Below are 14,459 nucleotides of genomic sequence, written 5' to 3'. Positions count from 1 at the left end.
CTTTCCTTCGTCCGTTCTGCCTTGGCTTTGAAAATTTTAGTTTTTAACGGCCGACGATTCGTACAGCTGCACCTCACTTTATTTTTTTAATGGATGCTACCACTTCGCCTAAAAGGCCGCGCTTCCCTAAAATGCGACGGCGAAGTGTTATAACTCCGTGTCGCTGGCACGGGAAGCCAGCAGTGGCGGGGAAGAGGGTGGACCGGCGAAAGGTCGCGAAAAATACGGGAGGTGGATAATGGCGGCGTAGGTGATAGCAAAAAGGTGCAGCGAAACTCCGAGCCGCAGAAACAAGACACTGACTCGACAAAAGCGCGACCGAAAGCGCACTTTTTCGTCGCGATGCCGTCGATCTGTCACCAATTTTTCAGTAAAGGCGGACATAAGCGCTTGCGGAAAGCTTATTTTTCACGGGAATTTTTAACGGGAAATATGCATTAAGCTGTCGCTGACTGATCTGCAGCTAGATTTCAGTAATGAGGGCTCTAATGAGCGAATCTAACAACAAACATCTCGCGCGCCTAAAATTCGTCTAATTAAACGCATTAATTTCATCCCTTAATTAGTGGCGTATCAACGTCCACATCTCGTGTCCCCAAAGACACATCATTTTACAGAGCGAGCGAATAATCCGTTTAATCATGGAAAATCGTGACGGTAGCGTTTCTTGCATCCTTGAAATTTTCCGAGGGTTGTGTTTTCGCGATATCTCGCGCACTAGGTGCATGAAGATTAATTTAGCGGCGAGCGGCGTCGACAGGAAGGGAACAATATGCTCGTCCGACACTACCCTCGTTACCTTATCGGTTTGAGGCGCGGACGATCGAAATAGACAAGATGCTGCTCTCTCATCATTAGCCCCCCATTGTTCCGCGGTCTCATCCGCGTTCGACCCATTTTATGCCTTATCAGTCAGCATCTCTCGGCCGCGCTCGGAAGTGCGCGCCGACGAAACTAGCGAGTTCTCGTGACAAGATCGTCTGCACGTCTCGCGAAACTACCCCGAGTTTCCCGTGACAAGATCGTCAACGGCTCTTTGTGCCGCCTCTCCGAACTATCCACTTCTGAAAAAGATGCATTTTCTTTGCAGCCTCGCAAAGCTGATTAATTATTTTGACGCGAAAGCCGTTATTTCGTGCCACTGAACATTAGGCGAGTCATCGTTGAAGGTATTTTTTTCAACGTGCATTTCGCCGTCATACACTCGGACGTGTCCATCGAATTGTCCTAAATATTCTGTATTAAACTCGTAAACAATTACTCACGATTGTGTATGCTGCTGTCTAAATTTAATCAGCTGGATGCAATTGTTCGATAATGATTACCAATAATATCCATTGTAAAAGGACAGATTCCGGATTTCCATATGAATATATTCTGCATATTGCAATTATCGATTAAAATAATTCAACAGGCCTAAGTCGACCTCGCGCAGAGAGGGGAGCTCATTGTCAACCATGAATTTTATTGTATGATTTCTTTCAATTTTTATTATTATATCAATATAATAAATTAAATATAATATATGAAACGCAATGTCTTCAGTCTATACATATGTTGTTGACAGAAAGCCTCCCATAAACTGTCTCGTAACTTTGCACCGCGAATTTTCTTCTTTCAAACACGAACGATTCACAAGAACGTGTTGTTACCCCTTTGCCGCTGTCGTTACCCTTTTGAGCACCGAGCATATTCGGAACGCGGTGTCGGTGCATTTTGCTCGGCGGAAATATCGGCTCGACCGACCGTTTCAGCCGTTAGCATTTCGGACACTTATGATTTATTCATGAAGAAAGCACCACGTGCGGCGAAGGTGGTTTGGCTGCCGGCTCGAGGCCGCGAATAGGAAGCGGAGGTGCACGCGGCCAACAATGCATCATGATTCGCTATGCAAAAGGTCACGCGTCGAGGGAACGGCCTGTATAAATGCTCGTGTCTAAGTAGATGCATAAAACGTAGATGCGAGGATCTCCCGCGGTCGGCCGTCCCCGAGAAATGCTATGGATGAACAGTCGCTCACGTACGCGACTATGGATCGCAATTACCAAGTCACGGCGGAGTCTCGCCCGAGAATTTTGCGCGAAACGCAACGGGCGTGAGAGATTAGCCGCCACCACGTAAGAGGCAGCTGAGGAAATATTTATGCATGGACCAAGCACGTTGCCGAGGGGTGTGCACGCGCCGTTACTATTTTCTTACTATTTCCGAGGTGCTGGAAGAGTTCTCGATTCAAGTTCCCTTGAGCGAACACACGCTCGATACGAGAAAGCGAAAATGTAACGCGAAACATTGAACCGCATTGAAACACTGCGTTATTCGTAAAACTCTATTTAATAGAAGATTCCAATAATATTCTGGAATTATATTAAAAAATAAGAGAGATGAAATTTCTACCAAATTAGAGAGGAACTTCTTTTATAATAGACGTTTCAGATTTTTCTCTGAAAATAATTATCATTATGACGCGTTAATTACGGCACCGTTAAACCTCGTAACTCGTTATTATTCAGATAGCCGTGCTTTTAGTATGGTTATCGTTAACTCTGAAATTTCCTTTCCTCGTCGGAGCTTTCGGCGCTGGCGTGACATGGAGAGCACTCGTGGATCCCCGAATTCCACTTGAAAAGACCCGGCAGACGTGTGTACGTTCCGGCAGGAACTTACCGGTAACCACAAGCCTGGCTTGCGAGGAACTTTCCACGGTATCACCGGTGACGTGGTGCACGGTACGGCACCGGTAGTTCGAGTGGGAATCGGCGGAAGTCACCGAGAAGACGAGCAGCTCTCCGGTGGGCAGCATGTGGTACTTCCCGCCTGCGGACAGAAACAGCAACCGTGTCAGCGATATCGCTCGATAAAGGCATGCACTGCATTGTTAGCGTCATATTGCAGCAGTACAGTTTTGGAGGTTGCAAATACCTCTTTTTAGAATGTCTTTTTAAAAGGTAAAAATGCAACTGACATAGCGATGTGTTATCGAAAATTAATCAGTTAAATGTGGCGTTTTATCGGTTTTGCGATTACAAATATCTCTTGTGTAACGGAATATAACGTTCTTAAATTACCACAGTAAACAGTTTGTATAAAATTTTCTTAAAAACGAATTTCTAAAAAAAGATTATCCAAGAGCAAAAACTGATAGTAATGTGCAAACCTGAAATGTCTCCATAAAAAAAATTGATTTTCTAATCTATTCCAATCTACTCTTCTAAAAAGAGCGCAAGGAAAATATGAGCTTCACAAAACACTTGGTATGACACTTGGCGTTTTTCATCGACTCAACGAGTCGCTCTGTCATTCTTATATTCGCGGCTGTCGTCTTCGTCGAGCTTCCATTAATATGGAAATTTCTTTAATGGAAAAGAGCGCGGGCGGAGGGCGCGCGGCTATGAAAATCGCGCCGCGAGAAACAATAGTAACCGGGAAAAAGTGATTCGCGACTGGCAGACGTTTCCGTTTAAGCGAGTCCGTGTAAAACGAACGATCAGCGGCCAATGTGCAAAAAAAAGAGGAATATCGGCACGAGTGGAGAATCGATACGCGTAAAAATTCGAGCATGACCGGCGAGAGCGTGCCCGCCGGCGAACTCAGTGGCTTAAAACGGTGGGTGTCGGGTTATAAAAGAAAAAAATAGGAAAAGGAAAAAAAAAGATTAGCGCTTCTCGAGTGAATTCCAGTGGTGATCACTGTTGCACGCGCTCATGCCTCTCGTTATATCCCGGAGGATGAAGCTAAAACAACTGATGGTTAGAGACGGATCGTTTAATCTCCGCATCAGTGCGCGATAATGTTGCAGCTCGCACAGAAAAGAGACAGATATCGCGTTATTCGTGATTACGTTTCGTGACATGTCTATTATCAAACATGAATGCAAACATTATAAGCCATTTACGTTATTCTCGATATGGACTATACAGGGTGATTCGTATAAAGTGACCGATTTAATTATTAGTGAAATTTGAAGACATATGAAAAAAGAGTTTATACCGATATGTTCAGTACAAAGGGGGACACCATATAACGGATACGATTATTTTATGAGTGGAGGCGTTGAGGACATTTCAAAGTCAACTTCTTTTTTTTAATGGGATGCTGTATTTTTTATTTTATAGGATAGTAGCCCTTTTTAATATAAATTTAATGATACATTACATAAAAACATTCAAGGTCAATCAAGGCCAAAAATACATGATAAAATAAAATTCAAATGTATGATCTGTATTTCTGTTCTTCACAATAAATGTTCACAGTTTTGACCTTGAACTCGACGACACAGATGAATTGTCTTGCTCGTGATATAATCCGTAATATTGAACGGGCACTATGTCTATGTCGATCTGGATATCGTTCATTTAATACTCTTACAGTTTCAGCTGCATTTTTTCCACATTCACCAAAAGTTATCAAAATGTCTACAATTTGTGAATTATTGTAATTAGCCATTACGTTCAGTGCTACGACTAATCTCATACTAAGGCTGCGTTCGCTTTGGCACTCACAACGTTTGTAAGCATCACTTGTCCTTACAATCTTCGTAATAATGACATTATGATAGCAGTTTCCAAAGAAAACACAGCTCATAAACATAGACCTAGACATACTGAGAGCCAAAGCGAACGACAGACGGATATACAGATCATACATTTGAATTTTATTTTATCATGTATTTTTGGCCTTGATTGACCTTGAATGTTTTTATGTAATGTATCATTAAATTTATATTAAAAAGGGCTACTATCCTATAAAATAAAAAATACAGCATCCCATTAAAAAAAAGAAGTTGACTTTGAAATGTCCTCAACGCCTCCACTCATAAAATAATCGTATCCGTTATATGGTGTCCCCCTTTGTACTGAACATATCGGTATAAACTCTTTTTTCATATGTCTTCAAATTTCACTAATAATTAAATCGGTCACTTTATACGAATCACCCTGTATACATAAGAAACAAAATTCCGTCTCACTTTACTGCATTAATGAATATTTCATCGAATGTATAATTAATGGTACGCAGGGAAAACAAAATGCACGCGATATGGAAATGCATCCCATCAATCTCACTATTCATTATATTTAATAAATAAATGGCGCGCACGTGCGAGCGCATGCGGCAAAATGTACGAACAATTAATGCCTCGTTGTTCAGATCAATAATGCGAAAAATGCACGCGAAAAGCATTCGAGCGTACATTATTATTAACTTGCACTACTATGCTCGACGCAACCGTATAATCCGCATGCACAGAAATCGCGCATTGAATATATAAGATTATTACTTTCCGATAACTTTTTGCATTCGAAGCGTTACCTCATAATCGCGTTTCGTGCGAGGCAATAAACTTTTGTAATAAAATCTGCATTTTAGTGCGAGTGTTTACAGCGAATTAACAGTACGCGCAAAATTTCCGCACCGGGAGATTCTAAACCGTTCGAAATATGTTTGTTATCGAATTCTCTACAGAGAGCATCGCAAATTACACGCGCGGCAATAGCGATCGCGTCAATAACACGTAATTACACACGTGCGCGCTATATTAAACCTAATTAATCAAAATACTGCAAAATTCCGGTTAATTGGTCGTGGATGCGCATTCACGAGCGACCGAAGAAATTACGCGGCACGATGCGGTGCATCGCGACGCCAGAGATTGAATAATGAATTAATTTCCTGTCAGACGCGGTCGCTCGATAGAAAGCGTCGGAGTTGGATTCAGGTTGCCCGATGCCGACGTTGCTCTGTGCAACGCGACGTTCAATGAACGTTAATCAAACCCCGTGGGAATTTAATGGGTCTACGCGGCCGGGGGCGCGTAGTCCTTCGAAAGCTCTCCGGCGCGCTTCCAGTTATTTTTGCGAAACGATGATCGCAGTAACGAGCACTTCATTCCTTCGCTTCGGCGATTCCGCGCTCTTCATCTGCCGCATTATGCCGATTAATCGGGCCGAGTAACACGAGGCACTTCGTTATCGGAAAGTTTTAATTCCACCGATAAACAAGGCGCGCAGAGTTTTCGACACGCGCACTTTATCCGCGATGAATAAAATGTTATTCGCGATGTCGCTTTTTCCTCGCATGCATGTATAATTTCCTGCATTTTCCTGCGCACGCGGAGTCGCTCCACATGCAGACGATATATTTTCTCAGTATACATCCGCGACACCGATGCGGCTTTATCCATCGTCCACGTAAAAGCATCGTGCGATTTTTATCTCACACGTAATACAAGATAAATTTCGTTATTTCGTTATTCATCCGTATCCTTCAAACTACTCCACTCAGTTACCGCTTCAGCTACTCCACTTTGAATTTCTACGCTGAACAAAACCGGAGACAGTCCTCTGGTAAAATTTTCAAGAAGACAACCATGTGTTCCTTAAGAAATGCGCTTTGATGATACGACGCTGATCCCGCACTCGCGACGCATGTTCATCATATATGCTAAGGTAGCGTCTTGACCGCGCCAAGTCGAGAAATTCAAGAATCCACAAGCAGATCCACTCGTTTCTCCGTGCTGAAAAGTCATCGCGGCGGTGTCCGCGATTATCCAAATTTTTCCGCGAGCGTGCCCGCGGGTCGAAATGTACGTGCGTTTTCCGCGCTCGTAAGCGCGTGACTCCATGGAAAATGCATCGTGCGAAAATATCTCGTGTGCACTCTCTGTCTCTGGCATCCATCGCCATTCTATTCCTGCCTCTCTCTCTTTCTCTCTTCCGGCACGTTCTTTCTCCTGCTCGCGTCCGCTCGCGCGTCTACGATGTATAAAACGGAATACATTTTCCGTTCCGCGAGTCCGCTCGATGCGGACCGCCGCATCCACACGCCGGCGGTGTCAATATTTCGTCCTCGCGTCCTGGCGCCGCTGCCGCGCGCGTGTGCATTTTATTCCGGGGGAAATTGCGCGGAATTCCAGCCGCTGAAATGCGTCGGCTATGGTGAGCCCGGGTGAGGGGGATGCGAGCAGGAATGCACGTAAGTCTAGTTACCTTAAGGTCGACTCGAGCGATGCAATGGGGGTGCATACCGGCGGCCGACGCCGCCGACTGCATACGACGATAAATGCCGACCGTATTGCTGCGCGAGGAACCAACGGGGGCGGCAAGTGGAAATGGATGGGCAACAGAGAGGCACGAGGGGAGCAATGAATCGATCCTAATAAAAATAACTCGAGCGCGAGGGATTCTTCGGTGTTTTGTTCGCTCATTGTGCGCCGCCCCCGGAATGATTACGCGGGGACCATATACCATCATGCGGCGTGGAATAGTTGGCATACTTAGGCGGGGTGCGAGCCGCGCATTATATAGTGCTCTCAGAATTTATTTGGAGCCTGCTGACAATCGGCCGACAGCTGTGGCCGATCGATAAAAATATTTCTCAAAAATATGCGTTGATACACGTCCGTTGCATTCATGATATTTTTGATTTTGCGACATTTTAACGTTTTTAGTATTTAATAACGTAAAATTGCGTTCCTCTTATTGTAGTTATTGTATATGTATTATTGTAGTTTGTTTCTATGAAGGCTTGGTTAAATGCAGCACATGCTTTTAATTAGTTTTATTTTTACATTTTGCACGAGGAAATATAAATATATTGAGATTTTTGTGTATATGGGCGTAAGCTATGTTTGATTATATGTTATTTATGAGACTTTTTTAATAGTCAGATAGTTGTGTTAATGTTCAAATATTTTTAAAAATCTCCGTAATTTATCTGTAGCAAGAAGAGGATACATTGTTTTATTATCCACGCGCAGATGAAATTTATCGATTGCAAAGAAAACACGATAAAAATGCTCATATCGTGGCTGACCAAAGGCGCACATAAACTATTAGTCCATTCGGCGCGTAGGATTAATCCCATGAATAAATAATGTATAAAAAATATTGTATTTTGTTCGGGTCAATACATTCAAGTAATTTACCCTGGGATGGAGGGTGCAGATTACAACAAAATATTAGATTATGATTCTGAAACGGGTGGAAGTATTGGATATGAGTTCGGGATTTCTATTTCCTTCCTGTCTAACCCAAGCAGCGCTCGTAATCGGTAGACCACGCGTCGCGGATCACCCTTACGAATCGTACGGTAGTCCGGATAATTGTTCTCTATGGTTACCTCCCGAAGAATATAAGGGTGAATTTTGCTCGACATATATCCTCTTAATAAAACATTCGAGCTTTTCGCATTTTAAATAATTGAAAGATTCTGTAAACCAATAAAGATTATACAAATCTAATATTTACAATACTTATGCAACTACATATTCTCCATATTATTCCACTGTTTGGTCAAACAACAAAACAAGACGTTTCTATCGCAGGTTTGCAAAATACCCGCCGTGATTTCACCGTAACTTATCAAATCACTTATCAGGATCACGTATAGACACAATAGAATGCTCGCGACCAATATTAATTAAATTAACGGCGTGGGGGAAGTTGCCGCTGCTGAAAGACCAAAGTCTAAAAAGAGAAGCGAATCTTCGTTACATCGGAATCCGTTTGCTGGGAAATTTGCTACATCCACGGGATTCATGCGCGGATTTGCCATTTCGCGCTAATAAGAGTAATGGACCGTGGTCGAGAGAGCCCGCGGATCGTGACGAACCACGGGCACGCGATACGCCCAGCATCCATCGTCTATTTGGCTGATGGAGCCACAGCGGCGGTCCATCCAGCGTTCGCACACGGATACATACAGACCACCGCACAGCGCGAATATTTTCGCGTGTGCACGCGAAATAATACGGCTGAGTGGATGCGAAAGCGGGTGTGCGGGCGCATAGCGAATCGCATAGCGGTCGAAAGATCGCCGGCGCATATACGCGACGACAGGAGGAAAAAAGCCGCCGACGATCTAATCAGCGCAGTGAGAGCATCGGAATCCTCCGGATGGCGAACGCGCCGAATCGACACACCGCGTCGCAATGAAAACGCGACGCCACCATGAAAACGACGTACGCACGAATGCACGAACGCGCGCTTTTTCCAATCTACGGATTAGCGACACGCGCGCATCGAAACATGCATCCGAGAATAGTACCCCTTTCGCAACGATTTCTCGGCGATTCACGGAGTGCAAGCACCCGGAGGAGGTTTTGTTCATGAAAATTATACTAGCTACGCTAATAGCGAGATATTACGACGAATCTTTTGAGAGATTGGCGCAAGCTCGAAAATGCAAACGAGAGGAACTTCCAGTGCGCTTGGAAATTTCGGCCCCGAGCAGAATTAAAATGGATTATAGGAGGAACCGTCAGTCGTATATTTCGGGATCAATTTTAACAGAGTTTCTTCGATCGGAGAGGTGAAATAAGGAGGATATTTGTTTCGAAACTTGGACACTTTCCATGCGATCGCACATAAGTGCACGGGACGTATTGTTCCACGATAATGCACCTAAAATCGTAATGTGTCCATTCGATACATCACGCGGAGTCGATACTGTTCTGTTGCGCGTTAATCAGCCTAAATGCAGGTTTAATCGACAAGTATATCAGAACTCACGGCCATTTGCGTTGCATTCTACTATCCGACGAGATAATGCCGGCTAATGGCTATTACGTCTTCTGCTTTGCGCGTAACGCTGCTTGATTCCGCACGCATAATAAATTAGTCGTATATTTTAGGATCAGTTTTAGCAGAGTTTCTTCGATCGGAGAAGTGAAACAAGGGGGATATTTGTTTCGAAACTTGGTACACTTTCCATGCGATCGCACATAAGTGCACGGAACGTATTGTTCCACGGTAATGCACCTAAAATCGTAATGTGTCCATTCGATACATCACGCGGAATCGATACTGTTCTGTTGCGCGTTAATCAGCCTAAATGCAGGTTTAATAGTCGTGTATATTCTCGCAATTCATCGGCAAAATTACGTTCGCGCGTATCCACGTTTCACTCGAGCAGTTTCGGTGACGTCCGCTTTCTTTACATCGTAATTTAAAACCAAGACATTGCATGTGAGTAGAGCGCAGCTGCCGACGTAATTTCATTTTACTGTTTCTGTGTATGACCGTAGACGTCACCGCGGTGCAAAGTTCGCTCGTAAAAGACGTGCAACATGCGATCGGACGTGGATACGCGTAGACGCGACATTGCATGTGATAAGGGAAATTACATTATGACATATACGGGGAGAGATGTTATGATAACCGGAACGGCTAATTATGGACCGCTGTTAAAATCCTAATCTGACAATTTCCGTTGGTAACTCGATATTAGTTGACCTAGATCTCAAGATAAGCCAGGCTGACTGACCATTTCACCTATCGAGGGTTGCGATTCGAAAATTTCCGATATTGTTGAGGAATCAGAAATTCCGACAATTCAGATCAATTCAGTAAAAGAGTTTACGATAATTTTACAGTCACTCCGTTTAGACCGCTGGCTTTTTCTGGAGAATTGTTCCGGCGATGCGACCATGTAGATAATCGTTCAATAACGCGTAACACGGAGCTTTACGGGGTTAAAATATTCCGGGGGTTGCGCGAGGGAGCACGCAGGAAGACGGAGGATACAATTTTCCCGCGTAATGGCGATCCCGGCCTGAGCACGGTTGATTTATGTATACGTCGATTATTACCGAAATATATCTCGCACTGGATTTATTTCGGCCGCGAGAGTGGATTCTCTCTGGAGTGTCGTGTACGTAACGCGGAACCGCAGATTTTAAGGAAAGTTCGCCTCCACGCGTTCCCACGTGCGTCGTCCGTCACTCGCGGCCGCCGCGGTAAATCGAGCTCGAGCTCGCGTGAATCGCGTTATTCCGGCGATCTTTATCAAAGCACGAAGTTTTCCACGTATCAAGTTTAAAAGTAGTAAGAAAGCGGTTCGCGCAGTCGTTGATTGTACATTTACGTTTACACAACAGCGCTTTCCTCGCCAAATTTGCCAAAAGACAAATTGCCGGCGCAAGTGGTTAAACGAGACCAATTTGTGATCGTTGCCGGCGCAGAATGGATAATCAAGTAAAATAATATCGCACATCGTTCATCCGTGCTAACGTCGAGCTACTTCCCGTCATGCTTATGCGAAGCGGGCACAATTATTTCTTTCATGACTTCGCGAAATGCCGATAAGTGCAGCACTTTGCCTGCGGCGCGTCCGCAGACTTATTGCCGGGGTGACTTCGGCGGAAGTTCGCCGGTACAAAGTACGCGAAGTTCCGCTTTACGAGAGTTAAAACAGAGAGAACGTCGTCAAATAGCGTTTCGTTGGATTAATTTTTCAAGCGCGCGCGTGCGGCGGCGATAAACTTCCGGATGGCGCGCCGGAAGTTTGCCAACGTTATTACATAGATAACGGTGTGAAGGGAACATTTCGCGAGTGCGCGAGTGCGTCATCGTTTGAAAAACGCTTTAGAGAATAACGCGAATTAACTCCAATTACTTCTGCCAATTATCGAAAAACACTCGCGCGGGTCAAAGCTTGAATTATTCGCGACCTGCATGTCGTCCCGCTCAGCTAAAATTTATAGATTAAACTCGATAAACTATTCATGGATTTTGCAGTTCCGTTTCGTTTAAACATCCCGCATGCAAAGAGTCAACGTTGACCTTAGAAATTCACGAGCTCTCACTCCCTGATAAAACCCAAGATGATTACTTTTGCTTTACTCGAGTCGCTAGGGGATCTCAGAAACGCGGGGGAGCTGTGAAAGCATGACTGTTATCAGTATACGTATCATTCAGCCATCCCTCGCAGCTTATATTCTCATATAGAAGGGTTGGGTGTCGTTCCCATCAGCTTACACATGAAAAATTTCGACGCTTATCGATGGTGCTGTGGCGTCGCGTACTATCCGCGTACAATGATATCGTGTATTATCCTGTCAAAGGGATGTATCATACAGCCGGTAAAGGAAGAATAATTATCCGATTCAGCTTGTTATAAAGATATGTATACGATGCTCCATCCGCGCTGGAGTGGATCTTTATAATATGCATACGTTTATTTAAAAATATGTTACAGATAGAAGAGAAAGATATGGAATATAAAAGGACATAATTATACACGTATAAAAGAAAAAAATAGTTTTATTCAGAAAATATTTTATAAATAACTTGTCTTTGTAGATTTATATTTTGTCAAATAAAATACGTATAAATCTTTTTCTCTTTTTCTGTCTCTCTTTGTTTTTGAGCAGGGAACAAATTTCATGAAGATACGGAAATAAATCTGTATTTGCAGAACGATGCTTTTGACAAAAATATCCGAGTTGTCATCAAAGCTACAGCGAATAATCGCTCGACAAACATGAAAGTAAGTATGATGAACGAAGAGAAATATACACAAGAGCGAACAGCAGAAACGGAAAGCTGCTTAAGACAGCGCTTGTAGAGGAAAAGAAAGTGCACCGTAATGTGGAACGGAAAGTGCTTTCGGTGCACGCGAAGACGAACACTTTTGGCAAATTTTCGTTCCGGTTAAACATCCTGTGTACTTGGTAATTTAAGTTCAAATACACGAATAGACAGAACACCAAAAAAAAAAGGAAGAGAGAAAGAGAACAGTCCAAGAAATATGCAAAAGCCGCCAGCGAAATAATGAATTTCGACGTTTATGAAATCGTCTGATGGCGAATATTCAATTTCCGTGACGGTGCATCACGATATTTATCCGAAGAAACTGTTGCGAAAGCGGATCTCCCGCTCGGTCTGACCCTTCACGCTGCACAACTACTGAATGCGCACTTGCGAGATGGCAAACCGAGAACAAATGAGCGAGACAGCGGAGAGAGTGGACGATGTGCACCGAGAGATAGTTCGACGCTTCCATAGACAAGCAGCCCGAGCTAATTTGCATTGCGGTGGAAGGTTTCGTGTTGGAGTTGGCTGCATCCGGTTGGCCGTTCACGGCACTTGACGTCGACCGGCGCCGAAACGCCGATATGCTCGCGTACGCGTCGTCGCTCGCGGCGACGCCGTACATGAAACTAATAACCGGGCGGAGTGCGTTTCGGGAGAATGATGCTCGGCAATATGTGCTTTTCAGGCACTCTGTGTAACGAGCAAACACTCCGATGTCGCAGATGAGTCAGAAAAATTCGTACGTGTGTGTAGTATCTTAGTGATTTTCGAACCAGCAACAGACTTCTCGTTCGGATATGTGCATGTTACACACGAGTATCATTTGTGTTTGAAATGTTCGGATCGTATCTTTATATAAAGGATCGTTGAGGCGAATTTCGCTCGCTTAACTACTGACGGCGACAAATAGGTGAGAGACGTTTGATATAAGCTTTACCAAAATATTAAATATAGAAACGGCCACGAATAATCAGTATGTTTTCACTTAAGAAAGGATTCGCAAATTGCTAGCAGGTCTTTTTTAAAAATATCCCACATTTACTTCAAGACAAGTCTGCATTGGTACCAAATGGTGTCGCGCGAAAATACAGCCAGCTGTTTACTCTTACGACGAGTGAATTTAACAGTTACGAGTGCAAGCGCGCAACTGTCTCCGAAGACGATTAAACTTCATAAGCGGTCCCCGTTCCTTGCGTCTGTCGAGCGAGCGACAAATCCTCGGATTAAATCAGACGCGATTCGCGTTTCGCGCAGCCTGGAGAGGAAAATCCAATCTGGCCTGGGAGAAGCGGGACTCCGAGGTGTGCTCTAAATGGAAAACGAATCACTCGGAAAACTTTCGGTACACGCGCATCGAGCACGGTCGGGCCACGAGAAAGTTCGCCCGTTTATTCGGCGTGGTAATAATTTATCGCGAGGGAATTCGCAGACGAAATTTTTCGACGAGACGGGGAACGAGAGGAGTGATTTTCGCATTTATGCCACGCACGCACGTGGCGGCGTGAAAAGTCGCGTAGTCGCGATCGAAAGACGACAACAATGCGTCACGTTTCGCCATCATCGTTGTCGTCGTCGTCGTTCTCTTCTTTTTTCTCGTCCACCTTCTCCTAAGTCGGCAGGAGATCTCGCACGAGCGGCGGGGACACAATGGTCCCCATTATGACACGAGGAAAACGAATTTGGGAAAGTTCCCGCGGGATATGTCAGATGCTTGACTTCTCGGTGGCCTCGGGACGAAATTGCGAAAGCGGTTGAATTTATTCGTGGCAAATTTCGTCCGTTTCGACGAGAAACCTGCCCACGCTTTTATTTACTCAACCTTTAGATTCGTGAATAAATGATTACAATTCATCGCGACATTAAACCCTCGAATACTGCTACACAAATTGGAAATAATAAATAGCTTTAATATCCATTTCAATTTCTTCAAAATTTCAGCTTTATTTTTCAATTTGATTTCTGTAACATTTTGTGTGCCATCATAAAAAGGGAATACTAAAACTCAATGAGAGAATTAATCCGAATTGTCGAAATTGTAATATGATGCAGATTTATTTCCACTCACGATGATGCGTTGTGTTAAAATCGCAACTTTCCCATTTAATAAGATAATTTAAAACAATCGCAAATATGCGGCGCGCTTTC

General features: G+C 44.0%; 1 protein-coding gene across 3 annotated transcripts in view; it reads right to left on the bottom strand.

Moving 5' to 3' along the window:
* LOC105284248 (Down syndrome cell adhesion molecule-like protein Dscam2) overlaps positions 1–14,459 on the bottom strand; it is a 144,530-nt gene that overhangs the window by 55,984 nt on the left and 74,087 nt on the right. For all 3 annotated transcript variants that reach the window (XM_011347612.3, XM_011347611.2, XM_011347610.2), the window contains exon 5: positions 2,665–2,814. In XM_011347612.3, the coding sequence (XP_011345914.1) occupies positions 2,665–2,814 (150 nt within the window). The remainder of the gene's footprint in view (positions 1–2,664; positions 2,815–14,459) is intronic.

Source organism: Ooceraea biroi, chromosome 12, assembly GCF_003672135.1.
Source record: "Ooceraea biroi isolate clonal line C1 chromosome 12, Obir_v5.4, whole genome shotgun sequence".
Taxonomy (NCBI): Eukaryota; Metazoa; Arthropoda; class Insecta; order Hymenoptera; family Formicidae; genus Ooceraea; species Ooceraea biroi.
This window is presented reverse-complemented; position numbering and strand designations above follow the sequence as displayed.